The 13,462-nt window shown below is 45.3% G+C and overlaps 4 protein-coding genes across 4 annotated transcripts; 2 read left to right on the top strand and 2 right to left on the bottom strand. All coding sequences in view use genetic code 12, as the record gives it.

Moving 5' to 3' along the window:
• Window positions 1-28: 28 nt before the first annotated feature.
• CNS1 (HSP70/90 family co-chaperone) lies at window positions 29-3,622 on the bottom strand (the record flags this gene model as incomplete). Its single annotated transcript, XM_025486935.1, has 2 exons — window positions 29-1,201; window positions 1,388-3,622. The coding sequence occupies 2 exons, from the start codon at window positions 3,620-3,622 to the stop codon at window positions 29-31; spliced, it is 3,408 nt and encodes a 1,135-aa protein (XP_025340383.1).
• Window positions 3,623-4,763: 1,141 nt separating this feature from the next.
• CIS2 (gamma-glutamyltransferase) lies at window positions 4,764-6,391 on the top strand (the record flags this gene model as incomplete). The annotated part of the gene is made up of 2 exons (XM_025486934.1): window positions 4,764-5,758; window positions 5,800-6,391. The coding sequence occupies 2 exons, from the start codon at window positions 4,764-4,766 to the stop codon at window positions 6,389-6,391; spliced, it is 1,587 nt and encodes a 528-aa protein (XP_025340382.1).
• A 716-nt stretch (window positions 6,392-7,107) lies between these two features.
• Window positions 7,108-9,366, top strand: CTN1 (carnitine O-acetyltransferase; the record flags this gene model as incomplete). The annotated part of the gene is made up of 1 exon (XM_025486933.1): window positions 7,108-9,366. The coding sequence occupies one exon, from the start codon at window positions 7,108-7,110 to the stop codon at window positions 9,364-9,366; it is 2,259 nt and encodes a 752-aa protein (XP_025340381.1).
• Window positions 9,367-9,464: 98 nt separating this feature from the next.
• On the bottom strand, window positions 9,465-13,222 carry MSB1 (Msb1p; the record flags this gene model as incomplete). The annotated part of the gene is made up of 2 exons (XM_025486932.1): window positions 9,465-9,956; window positions 10,004-13,222. The coding sequence occupies 2 exons, from the start codon at window positions 13,220-13,222 to the stop codon at window positions 9,465-9,467; spliced, it is 3,711 nt and encodes a 1,236-aa protein (XP_025340380.1).
• Between the last annotated feature and the right edge of the window lie 240 nt (window positions 13,223-13,462).

Below are 13,462 nucleotides of genomic sequence, written 5' to 3'. Positions count from 1 at the left end.
TGAATTAATCGGTATAAATGCTCTTAGTTTACATTTGGCGCTTTGCCAATGCAATCTCTTTTTTCCAAGTACCTAGCCACTCGGCTGATTCTTGTTTAGGCACAACGTAGAGCCTCAAGCCGTTGTCAAAAAGAGGGGCCTTAGCCTGCTCTGCCATTAATGCCTTATTTACAGGGGCCTTCTTGCCCACCTTCACCAATCCTCCACTTATTGTCTCCATGTAGCACTCCAAGTTTTTAACTGTGAAGTTCTTGTGTCTTGGGTCTTCGAACCATTCTTGAGGTCTTTGTAATACCACCTCCAAGATCTCAGCCGGTGTAGAAAGTTCACTTATTTCAGCCACAAAATCAAATTCATCAGTTACAGGGTAAAGAACCATGGCAGGAAGGATAAGCTGAGATTCGTAATCCAGAGGATCTTCAAGACGGATATTAGTCTCTTCTAGAAGCTCTGCAGGCCTTGAAGAACGGATGATCTCGATCTTCCTTAGCGTAATTGCGCTAGCTAATACAAGCTCTTGTTGTTTCTTGAGCTCTGTCTCTTTTTCCTTCTTCCGAATGGCAGCCTCAATTTGTGCTTCCTTATCGTTGATTTTCTTCAAAACATCCTTGATAGCTTGATTTTCAGAGTCCTTAGACAAACCAAATTGAAGAATCTGCTTGGCTTCCTCAAAGCGGTTGACAGCAAAGAAGGCTCTTCCAGCACGGTAGCAAGCCTTAACATTGTCCTCATCTATAAGCAAGACCTTTTTGCAATCCTCAATGCACATTCTATAATTTTTCAATTCAAGGTTGCAAGCGGCTCTGTTAACAAGCAAAGCGCTATTAACTTTAGCATCATCACATTCGATATCAATTCCCTGGGTATAGAATTGCACAGCATTCTTATACTGCTTAGCCTTGTAACATTCATTACCTTGGTTCTTGAAGTTTGTGGCTATTTCGTCTGGCGCACCATCATAGGCTAAACTTTTCAAAGCTTCTAGACTGGCGTTTTGTCCACCATCTCCATCGGTCTCATCCAACTCTGTCATGAAAAATGGCAAACGGTTGATCTCTTTCAATACCTCATCGGTAGTCTTGTTTGCTACGTCAGAAAGCTGAGGAGGCAACTCTGGCTCACCAGGCTTAGGGCGATACCTTCTTCTTTCCCATTCCGAAATGACCCTGTCTTCAGGAGAAATCTCGTCAATTTTCATATTCTTGGTTGGTGAAGAGTCTTGATAACGAATCTCCAGAAGCCTTCGATGCCTCAGTCTTGTATGCCATACATTGAGAATGAAGGCCTACACATTTTGCAGCCAATATCTGTAACTGCGGATCTATAATTGTGCTACTATGTACATTATTTAGCAATTCACAGCGACTGGTACATTAACCAGCTGTACAAGCCCATTGCCGTACTTCACTGAAATACGGAAGTAATAAAAGCGGACCATGAGGCACTGTTGGAAGTCGGGAACCAAGCATATGTAGTCAAAAGCTGACTTGCCGGGCGGTGGAGGAGTCGTTCCCTTCATGTGGCAACTGTTCACATCGACTTGCAACTCTATGTTCTTTGAATAAACATTGTACTGTGAGTGAGCTGAATCTGTCTGCACCCATGGAACGCTAGCAGCCAGCTCATGTACGCCTCTGCTTTTGTCCGTGCTGGAAGCGATCGCAATATCTGGAACAACCAAATTAATTATCTTTGTTTGAAGCATGGCCAAACTTTTAATGTCCTTGAAGAGTTGAGTTTCAACTCTGAATTCGTCACTCTCAAACCCAATCTTCTTGATGAGCTTTACAATCGAATTGTAGTACTCATTGAAGGGGCGAATGACAATAGCGTCAACGTTTTCGTAGTCGTCACTCTGAGCCTTTGCATCAAGTTCATCAATAACTTGCTCTCTAAAGCACATGTCGTGATTAAACTCTATCGGGATGAAATGTTTCTTTGAGCGGGCCGTCAATACGACCAACTCGCAACTTATCTTTTTCGGTTCTGGAGGAGTCTGAGGGCCCATAGACTTCTCACAAGAATATGTGAGATCCAAGGGAATGCGGACCTTTGTTTCATAATGTTGCATGGGGTTTCTGTAACGAGGAGGAGGAACATATGAAATGGCATACTCTGTTTTGGGGGATGATAATGACAACACTCCTAGGATCTTTGATGATCCTGTGAAGCTCTTCTTCTTGAAAGGACTCAAGTGCAGATAAACTGGAGCCTCATTCATCTTTATATTCGAGCCTTTGCCGGTCATGGATTCAGAGACGCGATAAAGCTGCCTGAGCTTCTCTTGATCCAGGCCCAGTCTCACGGAATGCAAGGCTGATGATATTGGGGTCAAATTCTGAGGCAATGAAGAAGAACTTGAGTTGGAAGTACTGGTCAAGGAGCCACTGTTTGCTTCGTCCCGCGAACGCAAAACTCGCTTTCCTTGATGGATTTTCTCTTCAACGACATCTACAAATGCCTTGTATTGTGCTCTTACCTGCTGGTCCCACTGCTCCCTGTAGTCGGGTTTGGCAGAAAATGGAATAACACGGAATGGCAAGTTGACATCAGCTGCCAAAATATACCTATCCTTGTTTATTCTAGAGAGATATTGGGAGGCACGACCAATAACTCTTGCCGCAACTTTATAGCTTGTGAATGTATCTATAAGTGAAAAGTCTTTCAAACGCTTGTCAGCGTTGTCATGGCGTGGACGAGCGCTAAAGTTGAGATTCACAGGATTTCCCACACTTGGAGGCGGTTGGCAATGTACGTCTAGACTGTGGATCTCGCAATTATCGTCAAGGAGCTTGTCAGGGAGTCTGAATGAGAAGAATCTCTTGTATGTGATGCCAGGCTGGAATAGTCTTTTGACATCAATGGACAAGACAGTATTATCGTAAGGGTCCGTCTCACCATCGCACCAATCATGGGGATCGCCGTTGTCTGTGGCAAGTCTATCAATGTTTGCATAAGACCACAGAGCAAAAAGATCCAACATGTTTAAGAATTTGAAAACAGTAGGCTGGTAGAAGGGATCACCAGGACCACGGTTCGCTTGAACCACAGCTAACTCACCTTCAAGAACAACGTAGACCATATCAAACGGAATTGGCTCTTTGGAAGTGTTCTGAATGGTTATGTAGCCGTGAATAAAATCACCTTGCTTGAACTCGTAGTCGGAGATATCGATTATATCAGGCTTGACGCCTTTCTGACAAACGGCATCTGTGATGTGAACTTCCACATTTAGATGCTTTGAAGCAGGATTTTTTTCACTCAAAAGATCAAGCTTATGGACGTTGGCAAGTACGGTTTGCTCCCATAAATCAGCACTTCTTTGGTTGAACGTCTCGTCATCATCTTCAGCCTCTTGGATAGGAAAAGGGAACGCATTTAAAGTACCAGAGCTTTGTGGTGAATGTAAACCCGAAGGAACAGGTGTAATACCAGCAGAATGCAAAGGAGACATCTCGTAAGTAGGCGGATCCTCCTTGAAGTTCTCCTCCTGAGGCACCATCTTCTTTCGTATGGTTGCCTGGAACATATGGTATGATGGAAGGATAGAATTGACCAACTTGTCATCCTCGTGGCTCCGCACGGAATTAAGTGGCAGAAACTCAGGCGGGTCTCCCGACATGATGAACTATTATGAACGCTGTGTATTCAGCAAATGTCTATTAAGCAGTGGAAGAGCAGAGATGGAGATGTCTGGAGATGGTGCGATATAATCAGGCAGGACGAAAAACGAGGCTACAAGTGGTGCACAGCAGACGGCACTAAAGGATATACAAGGCGGGAAAAAAAGTGGTCAAATAAGGTTCTGAAAGTCTATATTGGAAAAAATAGAGTGGAAAGTGGTATATCCATACTAACTTACAATGAGGGAAACGGAATTCCACGGAGTGCTGGACGAGATGCCCGTTGGACTAAACGGTCGTAGACACATCAAATGGCTGCTACTGAAAAATCGATGTTGCAGTACGTAAGTGTATGTTTTGGCTTCAAATACTTCTTTAGACGAGGAAATAAAGCAAGGAATGGTAGAAAAATTGGAATAGAGTGTGGTGCTTTTGGGTGCTTCACCTGGCAGTTGGACCATATTGTGGGACAGTAGAACGCGTACATGTCTCAAATGTATGGATATCCCCGAAAATGGCACTTTTCGTTGACTTTTCAGATCTCAGCCGAGGAATAAGAAACTTTGCAAGCCTTGGTTTATATATACCGTATTTGTAAATCCGTGAGCTGTCTTTCGTTAAAAGCATAACCATAGATAGCAACATCTAACGGTTTTGCAACCGTTTCGCGGGGTCAAGTGGACCACCACAACTGACCGTAGAACCAGCCATAGACAAAGCAATTCTTTCAATGTGCCAATATCTTCTATTTCTCCTAACTTCAAAACATTATACTATGTTTCACAGCAGGTACTGAGCCAGCCGTGGTTCCTCCAACGGTCTGGCGTGCACATTGCCTATCCGGTCAGACCGGCATTTGACGTTATCGCTCACTCTTATCTTTTGCTACTCCACCATGCCTTCTTTAGAGAAACAAGGAGGCGAATACCCAACAAGAAGCTTTATTTCCCGCAGAGGAATTGTTATTATTCATGCCTTTGCCCTCCTCTTCATCTCAGGATGGGTCCTTTTGTCCTATCCAACCAGACAAGCTGAGACATTCCAATCATACCCACATCTTTTAGACGATCCGGTGGGGACGAGATTGGTCATCCAAGCTTAGAGCCGCTGGCGGAATTTCGTAAGACTGGATCGAGTGCTATGGTGGCGCTGGATGTTGAAATTTGTTCACAGATGGGTCGTGATATCCTTCAAAGAAACGGAAATGCTGCTGATGCTGCCATAACTGTGGCTCTCTGTATTGGTTCAGTGAACTCCCACTCTTCAGGCATTGGCGGTGGCGGGTTCATCGTTTCGTGGCAAGGAGACGAAACAATCAGTATCGATGCTAGAGAAGCTGCTCCAGCCAAAGCTCACAAGAACATGTACGAACACTTCCCACTTTTGGCACAGTTCGGTGGGCTCGCGGTAGCAGTTCCAGGAGAAGTGGCAGGTCTCTACGAACTCTACAAGGCTCATAGCTCGGGTAATTTTACTTGGGCACAGTTGATCGAGCCAGTTGTGGAACTCAACAGAAAAGGATGGGCAGCTGAAGAGATCTGGATCTCTTCGTTGCACCGCATCCACAGAGAGCTTCTCCAGAGGGTGCCGCTTCTCAAAGATAAGTGGGACTTTATCTTCAAAGAAAGCGGCGAGATTGTGGACGTGGGAGATTGGATCACACGTCCAGCCCTCGGAGACACGTTAGATATCATAGCCAAAAATGGATCCAGTGATGTTTTTTATGATCCACACGGTCCCATAGCGCCCAAGTTAGCCCTGCGTGCCGCGAAGTGTGGAGGTGTGGTGACAGTTGAAGATTTCGCAGCCTACAGGCCAGAGACATCCAAGGCTTTAAAGTATAAGTTTGACGTTGACGACGACTCTTATGAGTTGGCCACTTCTGGTGGTGTGTCTTCTGGACTTGCACTTATTGGAGGCTTGAATTTCTACTCGGAATTGGAAAAGACAGCAGGTGGTAGCGAGGATCCATTGTCCGCTCACAGGCTCATTGAGGCTATGAAATGGACTGCGAGTGTGAGGTCTAACTTGGGAGACCACAATGCGACTTTTTTCCAGGATCTCGTGAAATGCTTTTCATCGCGGGAATGGGTGCAAAAACTCTTAAAGAATGGCAAGTACTCTGATGACACAACGTTTCTCTGGCAACATTACGAACCAAAGTTTGAACTTACAGAACCCGCGGGACATCCCACTTTTCTGTTGTCGATGCTCAAGGAGGTGCCGTTTCCATGACAACCACAGTTAATTTGATCTTTGGCTCGCTGGTTTACGACAATGATACTGGCATCATTTTGAATGACGAGATGGACGACTTTTCAATGCCCAACACACGCAATGCATTCAACTTGACGCCTTCCGTGTACAATTTTATTGAGCCCTCGAAACGTCCGTTGTCGCTGACAACCCCTACTATCATTAAAAAGAATGGGGAACTCTTTATGCTTATCGGCGCTGCAGGAGGTTCTAGGATCGTCACTGCCGTACTACAGGCAATTGTCAGAACAGTGTATGAAAAACTTCCCCTTCTTCAAACCATTCTGTATCCACGTTTACACCATCAACTCATCCCTGAGTTTGTTATGGTGGAAGATGTGGAAATGTACAATACCGCGGTACCTGGTATCGAGAACCTGCTTAACCAGAAAAACCACACACTTTTCCAATCTGGCGCCTTGACTGCAATGAACGCTATCAAGAAAACAGGAGACATATGGGAGGGCGTCAGCGACCACTGGAGAAAGCGAGGCGTGGCTGCTGGGTTTTAATTGGCCGGCAGAAAATTATTTTGCTCGGTGTTTGCGACCTCACCGGGTAGGCGGTAAAGTTTCGCTCCAATCATCAAATGTATAAAGAGAGGACAAAGCTGCGAGCAAGCTTGGAAGTTGCTCTGCAATTCCAAGCCAAACGCCTGGGTTTGCCGAACAAGTTGCATTTCTGAATATTAGCTAATTTTGCATCTTCAAATTGAACCATCCCCCACTGGCTAGGGCCATCGATCCACCCGCACAGATGCATCTTTGTGGGGCCTCATGCAACAATACAATTGCACCGCACCGGCCCGCCAAGATAGGCTTTGTGGGAAAGGAGAGGGATTAAAATGAAGAAGAAAAAAAAAAATAAGACAAAATTGAAAAAAATTTGAATGCAAAAGCGAAAAGTCGGGCGAATATTCAGACCCAGTTTCTCGAAAGACCCCCCAAAAAAAAAAAGACTAAAAAATTTTAAACCCTATCTCAAGATATATGGATATAAACTAGTATAGATGTTGACCTGAAAATAATCAGCGAATGTTCTACCCTGCTTTCAGACCCCCCGCCGGAACCTTGTGGGACCCTCAGAAGCGCTTGTCCCTGGGGCTTCGCTGTGCAGTACCCCCACCGTTCAATGAGGTCATATTCCCCAGATTTCGGACTCTCATTTCTCACCCACAAATATATAAGCAACCGTGCCCGCCCTGTAAATCGTCACCACCCTTCTTTTTATGTCTACTTTCTCCCAACAGCACACCCTCAAACGGTTGCCTATTCCTCCGCTTGAGAAAACCTGTGAAAACTATCTTAATGCGTTAAGACCTTTGGAAACTGAAAAAGAGCACGAGAAGACCAAGGAGGCGGTGAAACGGTTCTTGGAAGATGGTTCAGGTGCTTTCTTGGATTCTGAGTTGAGGAAGTACTCTCATACAAGGGCTTCTTACATTGAACAGTTTTGGTACGACTCGTACTTGAACTATGACTCCCCGGTGGTGCTCAACTTGAATCCATTCTTCTTGTTGGAGGACGATCCTTTCAACAATGAAACCACTTGTGTGAACCCACAGGTGAAGAGAGCTGCATCTTTGACGCTTTCGTCTTTGAAGTTCATTCGTGCGTTGAAAAATGAAACTTTGCCCATAGACACCCTTAAGAACGGCCAGCCGCTTTGCATGTACCAGTACAAGAAGCTCTTTGGCTCTTCTAGAATTCCAACCGAGGATGGATGTGTGATGCAATCAGACAGTAACTCCAACCATATTGTTGTCATGAGCAAATCTCAGTTTTACTGGTTTGACGTTTTGGACACTGATAACAACCTTCTCTTGTCGGAGCAAGATTTGACCATCAACTTTACATCCATCATCCAGGATTCTCTCCAAACCCCTTCGAATGAGGTTGCAAAGTCTTCTTTTGGTGTTCTCACCACTGAAAATAGAAGAGTTTGGGCCAGAATCAGACACTCACCTACCATCTTGGAGAATGCAAACAACAACGAGATTTTGTCCATTGTTGACTCTGCTCTTTTTGTCATCTGTCTTGACGACTTAGTTTTGCTGGACTTGAGTGACTTAGCAAAGAACATGTTGTGTGGTTTGTCTATCGTTGATAACGGTGTTCAGGTCGGTACATGTACTAACAGATGGTACGACAAGCTTCAGATCATCATCACTCAGAACGGTAAAGCCGGTATCAATTTTGAACACACTGGTGTGGACGGCCATACTGTCTTGAGATATGTTTCTGATATCTATACTGATTCTATTTTGTCTTTTGCCCAGTCAATCAACTCGAACGCTCCTTCTTTATGGAATTCGGCAGATATGTCTAACAGGGTCACTTCCAATGAAGGTCGTACAGACTTAGTGACAATTCCTAGAAAGCTTGAATGGGACTTGACTCCGGACTTGTCTCTTGCTTTGCGTTTTGGTGAAACGAGATTGTCCGACTTGATTAATCAGAACGAATTTAAACACTTGGAGTTCAAGAGCTACGGATCTTCAACTATCAAGAAAATGAAGTTCTCTCCAGACGCTTTCGTTCAGATGGCTTTCCAGGCAACATACTACGCCTTGTATGGAAGAGTGGAATGTACTTACGAGCCAGCAATGACGAAGCACTTCTACCACGGCAGAACAGAAGCCGTACGTACCGTGAGCCAGGAGTCCAACCTTTTCGTCCGTAAGTTCTTTGATCCTCAGATGGCTAATTCTGAAAAGTTAAAATTCCTCTCAGATGCTTGCAAGAAACACTCTGAGCAAACCAAAAGGTGTACTGTTGGTGAGGGTATTGACAGACATTTATTTGCCCTCTTCTGTGTTTGGAAGCGCTATGTCAGTGGTGAACTTCCTAGCGAGTATGGTGCCACAGACATGAGAGAAGACGATACCATTGTGGGCGACCAACACAGTGACTCTTCAGACCATACAGTTGGCGGAAACAACGAGCCAAGTGTGAAGTCAGAGTTGACAGACTTGCCTGCTATTTTCGCTGATAGTGGTTGGGATAAGTTGAACAATACAGTCCTCTCAACATCCAACTGCGGTAACCCTTCATTGAGACTTTTCGGATTCGGCCCTGTCAGTGCCAACGGGTTTGGTATTGGGTATATCATCAAGGACGATTCAATTTCAATTTGTGCTTCTTCTAAACACAGACAGACCAGCCGTTTTCTTGTGACATTAGAGTCCTACTTCGATGAACTCTACCGTATCTACAAGGACGTTCACGAATCATCAGAAGTCCATGCTCCTATTGACACCAAGATTGAGGAGGGTGATTCATACTTCAAGCCTCAGATCATCACTAAGCAACCAGTACCTGTGAAGGATTCTTTAAGTACCTTATTGGGTGGTTATGGCTACTTTGATATGGGAGAAGACGACATCAAATCAAGAGGTCAATCTCCAGAGCCTCCGTTCATGCACCGTATGGACAGTGGTTTCTCCATTCGTGACATCGAAAGAAAATTGCGTTTATCAGAATACTGATCATTATTTATTTATTTATTCCATCAACTATCGTCCAAGAGACGTAGATTGATATATTTATTATCTAAATGAACACTTCCGTTCGCAAATGCTGTAGTTTATATTCCAAATTCTCCTTTGTTTAATGCAGCTCTCAAGTTAGCCTTCTGTGGTTTATTCTTTCCATGTTTCATTCCAACTGAAGGCATACCCATCATCGTAAGCTCACTAGTTGTTGGCTTTGGCTTTGGCTTGTGCTGCTGTGGGGGAGGAGGATGCCCGTAGTATCCTTGTGGTGGAGGAGGGTAATACATCGGCTGGGGAGGATAACCATATCCTTGAGGTGGAGGATAGTATCCTTGTGGTGGCGGGTAGTAGTAAGGCTGTCCTGGTGGCATCATCTGTTGTTGAGGCATCATCGGCATCTGTTGCTGCTGCTGGGGCATCTGTTGTGGAAGATGTTGATGAGACGGCATTCTTGGAGGCATTTGTTGCGCTGGAGGCATGTGTTGAGCTGGAGGCATATGCTGACCTTGTGGAGATGAATACTGGCTTTGAGGAGGCGACATCATACGGCCCTGCTGAGGAGGCATATGTGGAGTTGGGTATGTCTGTGGTGGGGCATCTGTCCTTGAGCAGGCCCTGGTCCAGGAGGAACCTGCCCACTAGGAGGCATTTGAGCCTGTGGATGGGCATGAGGAGGAGCATGGCCACCACTGTGTTGAGATTTGGGTTGCGACTGAGACGTATATGCTGAAGATGGTGAAGGGCCTCTTCCAGATGGTGACTGCGGATTACCATGTTGATCAAGAGGCACCGAACCTTGCGGTTGTAATCTCTGTGTTGGTGGCAAATGTGACGCCAGTTTCTGCGAGTATGGATCAGAAGACTCAACCGGGATTTGAGAGACCGACAGCTGCGAATGAGCAGTATTATAGCTTCCATTCGAATAAGTTGGAGATGGTTCAGGAGGCATATTGTGGCCAGTAGGGGCCTTCAAATCTAATTTCATCTGGTCATCAGTAGAATAATGGTCCTTAGGTGGCGACGCAGTCCGAGGCATCATGTAACTATGCGTACCAGCCTTTGGAGGGCTTCCAGTGTAAGCTTCATGTGTACGACTATGCAACTTTCCAGGAGAGCGGTTGCCAACATTGTCCATATCATGATGATGCGATACACCCAGCGGTAATGCAGACTTCTTAGAAGGGTCTTGCAATACATTCTGGTCTTGGAAGTTCTGCTGTAATGGGTGTTCATGAGGCTTCGCCTGTTCCGGATTACCTGTGGCTCGAGGATGCTGAATATGCCTAGGTACAGCCTTAGAAGACTTGGGCTTCTCAGGAACTGCTGGGGAAGAAGCTCTTGGACCATCCATACCGTGTTGATCATAACTATTGTAAGTCACCTGCGGAGATTGGTCATATTCGGTATGCTGGTATTGGTCCTGAGCATAATCAGCAGGCAAAGGCGGTGGAGGACCATCAGGCAATTGATCCACTGGGATGCCTCCCAATTCGTCTCTATGCTTCGACTTCTTCTTCTTCTTTTTCTTCTTAGGCTTCTGTGGAACGGCTGCTTCGTCTCCCATCGGCACCTGTGAATTAACATTGTACCCTTCTGGAGGAGGTGCTGGCTCTTGCTGGTATTGCTGGTACTGCGGAGCTTGATAGCTGTCTTGAGGAAACTGCTGAGGTTGCTGAGGAAGGCCCTTTTCAGATCGGCTAGTAGGCATCAGATACGGATCATTTGGAACGGGCATAGGTGGCTCGTTCGCATAGGCAGGCGGATGCTGAGTCCCATAAGCCTCTTCGTGGTAGGGCTGTTCAACAGGGGCAGGTGGAAGCTGTTGATGCTTGCGGGAGGGGCTTCCATTGCGGTGGCTCTCTTGTGGATTGGAATCCGGCTTTGGTGGAACAATGGAATTTGGAACATGGTAGTTGTCGAATGGCTCCATCGATTGTTGCTGTTCTTGGTAGTCATAGGGAGTCTTATAAGATTCGTAAGGTTCTTTGAACTCTTGTGATTGATTGGCAGCAGCATACTGGAGAGCCTCCTGGGGATAGTCTTCCCTAGAAAAACCGTTGTTGTAATCTGGCATCATTGCATTTCCAGAGCCGTTAGCATGCTTCTCTTTCAGCTTTTTATGAGTTCTAGGAACATTCAAAGGCTGCTCCTGCTGCAGCAATTCTAGTGGCGGCGGCCTTGGTCTTTGGCGACCGTTCGAAGCCTTGTTCATATTCATCTGGTCATGGAAATCTTGTGCCAAATGATCTTCGTCATCCAACCCTTTCATATATTCGATGTAATCATTTCCACCTTTAGGCTGGCCAATTCTTCCTTGGTATGGCTCACCTTGAATTCCACCATGCTCTTCACCGGTGTATTGCTCCATACCGAAAGGTTCTTCCTGGAAAGAAACCTCTGGAAGTAAGCCGTTCTTGGAAACTGGAGGTGGTGCGGGAGCACCAGCCGAACCCGGAGGAGGTGGAAGGTCCTTCAATGGTGATTTAGAACGCTTACGTTCTTGTGCTCCCTTAACTCGAGCAATATAATCATCAGGATGCATCGTGGTCTCAGTTAAAATCAACCACTTTTGAAATCCGCGTAAGCCGGCTTCAACGACAATTGATCGTCCAAATAAACCCTTGGAGTAAGTGCTTTGATCAGAGGCCAAAGACGAAAGCCAAGTCCAAATGTAGTAATCTTGAAGGGTAACATTAGTGATGGAAATATCAGAATATAATGGAATATCAGGATCTTGAGGTGGTCCATCGCGGGTCCAACCAGGGTATAAGTCATAATTGGAAGGAATTGGATTATCACTGATGCGTGAAAGAATTCGGCGGGATTCATCGGTAAGAGTGGAAACGATCTCATTCGTAGAGTCCTTCAAAAAAATGTTCTTAAGGATAGTATAGTTCTCGACAGAAACGAATTCGTCTTTCCTATCGAATTTGAGGTTCTGTCGTATTTTGGTAATCAATGCATATGGATCAGAACTGCGGCGTGTAGACTTAACATGAACACAAGGGATGGTGATGACAGACTTGATCGAGTCCAGGTTCTCCGGTGGAGGGTAAGAATTCGTACTGAGTAGCGATTGCAAAGACTTTGGGCCTTTGAACAACTGATCCTCATTATCAGGCATCATGGCTCGCAAAAATGCTAAGAAAAGATGGAAAAGGCCAAGGCAGGTTTTCTTCCATGACTCCAAACCGCTCACGAACGAGTTCTCTTTGAACGCTGTAGCATCGTAGAAGGCCAGCTTGGAATTTCCCATGCTATTGAAGGCCCACATGGATGCCATCTTGGAGATCTTGCGACCACTCAAGTAGTTATACTGTGAATAAGACGCGATGCTGACAAGTAGATCAAGGAAGTCGTAAACAATCGATGCGTGTGCCCTTGTAGATACACATTTTGGCATAAGTTTGAGAAAAGCATCCTTGGGGTATCCATGCTCCCTCTCAAGTCTCTTAAAATGCAAATAATTCTCCCATCCTATAATTTCCAGGTTCGGTAGTCTGCACCAAAGGTACTTGAGGCCACATATGAGGGTGAACTCGTCAAAAGAAGCCAAAAGACGCTTTGTTTCTGCTTCCTTCAGCGTGTCAATCATCTGGCCATTTGGAAATATTGTACTAAGGAACCTTTCAAGCTTTGTATCGTCCACTCTCAGACGGAAGGGAAGGAAAACATGGGGCGTTTTTGTGCCTCGTTTCTTCAATTCCTGGGTGATGTAGTTATGAAGATCCTTGATCCTCTTTCTGGTGAACTGATCACGAGGAATAATCGACGAAGATGTTTCCTCCTGGTAGGCAGCCGGCGGGAGTTGCGGAAGAGACATGTCTCTTTTACCTTTGGCCAAGGCCATAGTTGGATAAGTGGTGTTTATAAAAGCGTGACGGTGACTGATTTATATATAAATAGTAAGTTCTAGTAAGCTAGTCCAGGTAATCTGGTGGATTTTTCAATGGAATGGAAAGGTCTGAAGGTTGTAGTTAGCTAGATCAAGCGAGGAAGGCCACACACGGTGAATAGTGTTAACGAGCCGATCAATATTTTTGAGCGAATGCGACTTACAACTCTTCAGACACTTTTTTTCTTCCAAGTG

This window comes from Candidozyma haemuli (genome assembly GCF_002926055.2).
Source record: "Candidozyma haemuli strain B11899 chromosome Unknown E_2014730914, whole genome shotgun sequence".
Lineage (NCBI taxonomy): Eukaryota > Fungi > Ascomycota > Pichiomycetes > Serinales > Metschnikowiaceae > Candidozyma > Candidozyma haemuli.
This window is presented reverse-complemented; position numbering and strand designations above follow the sequence as displayed.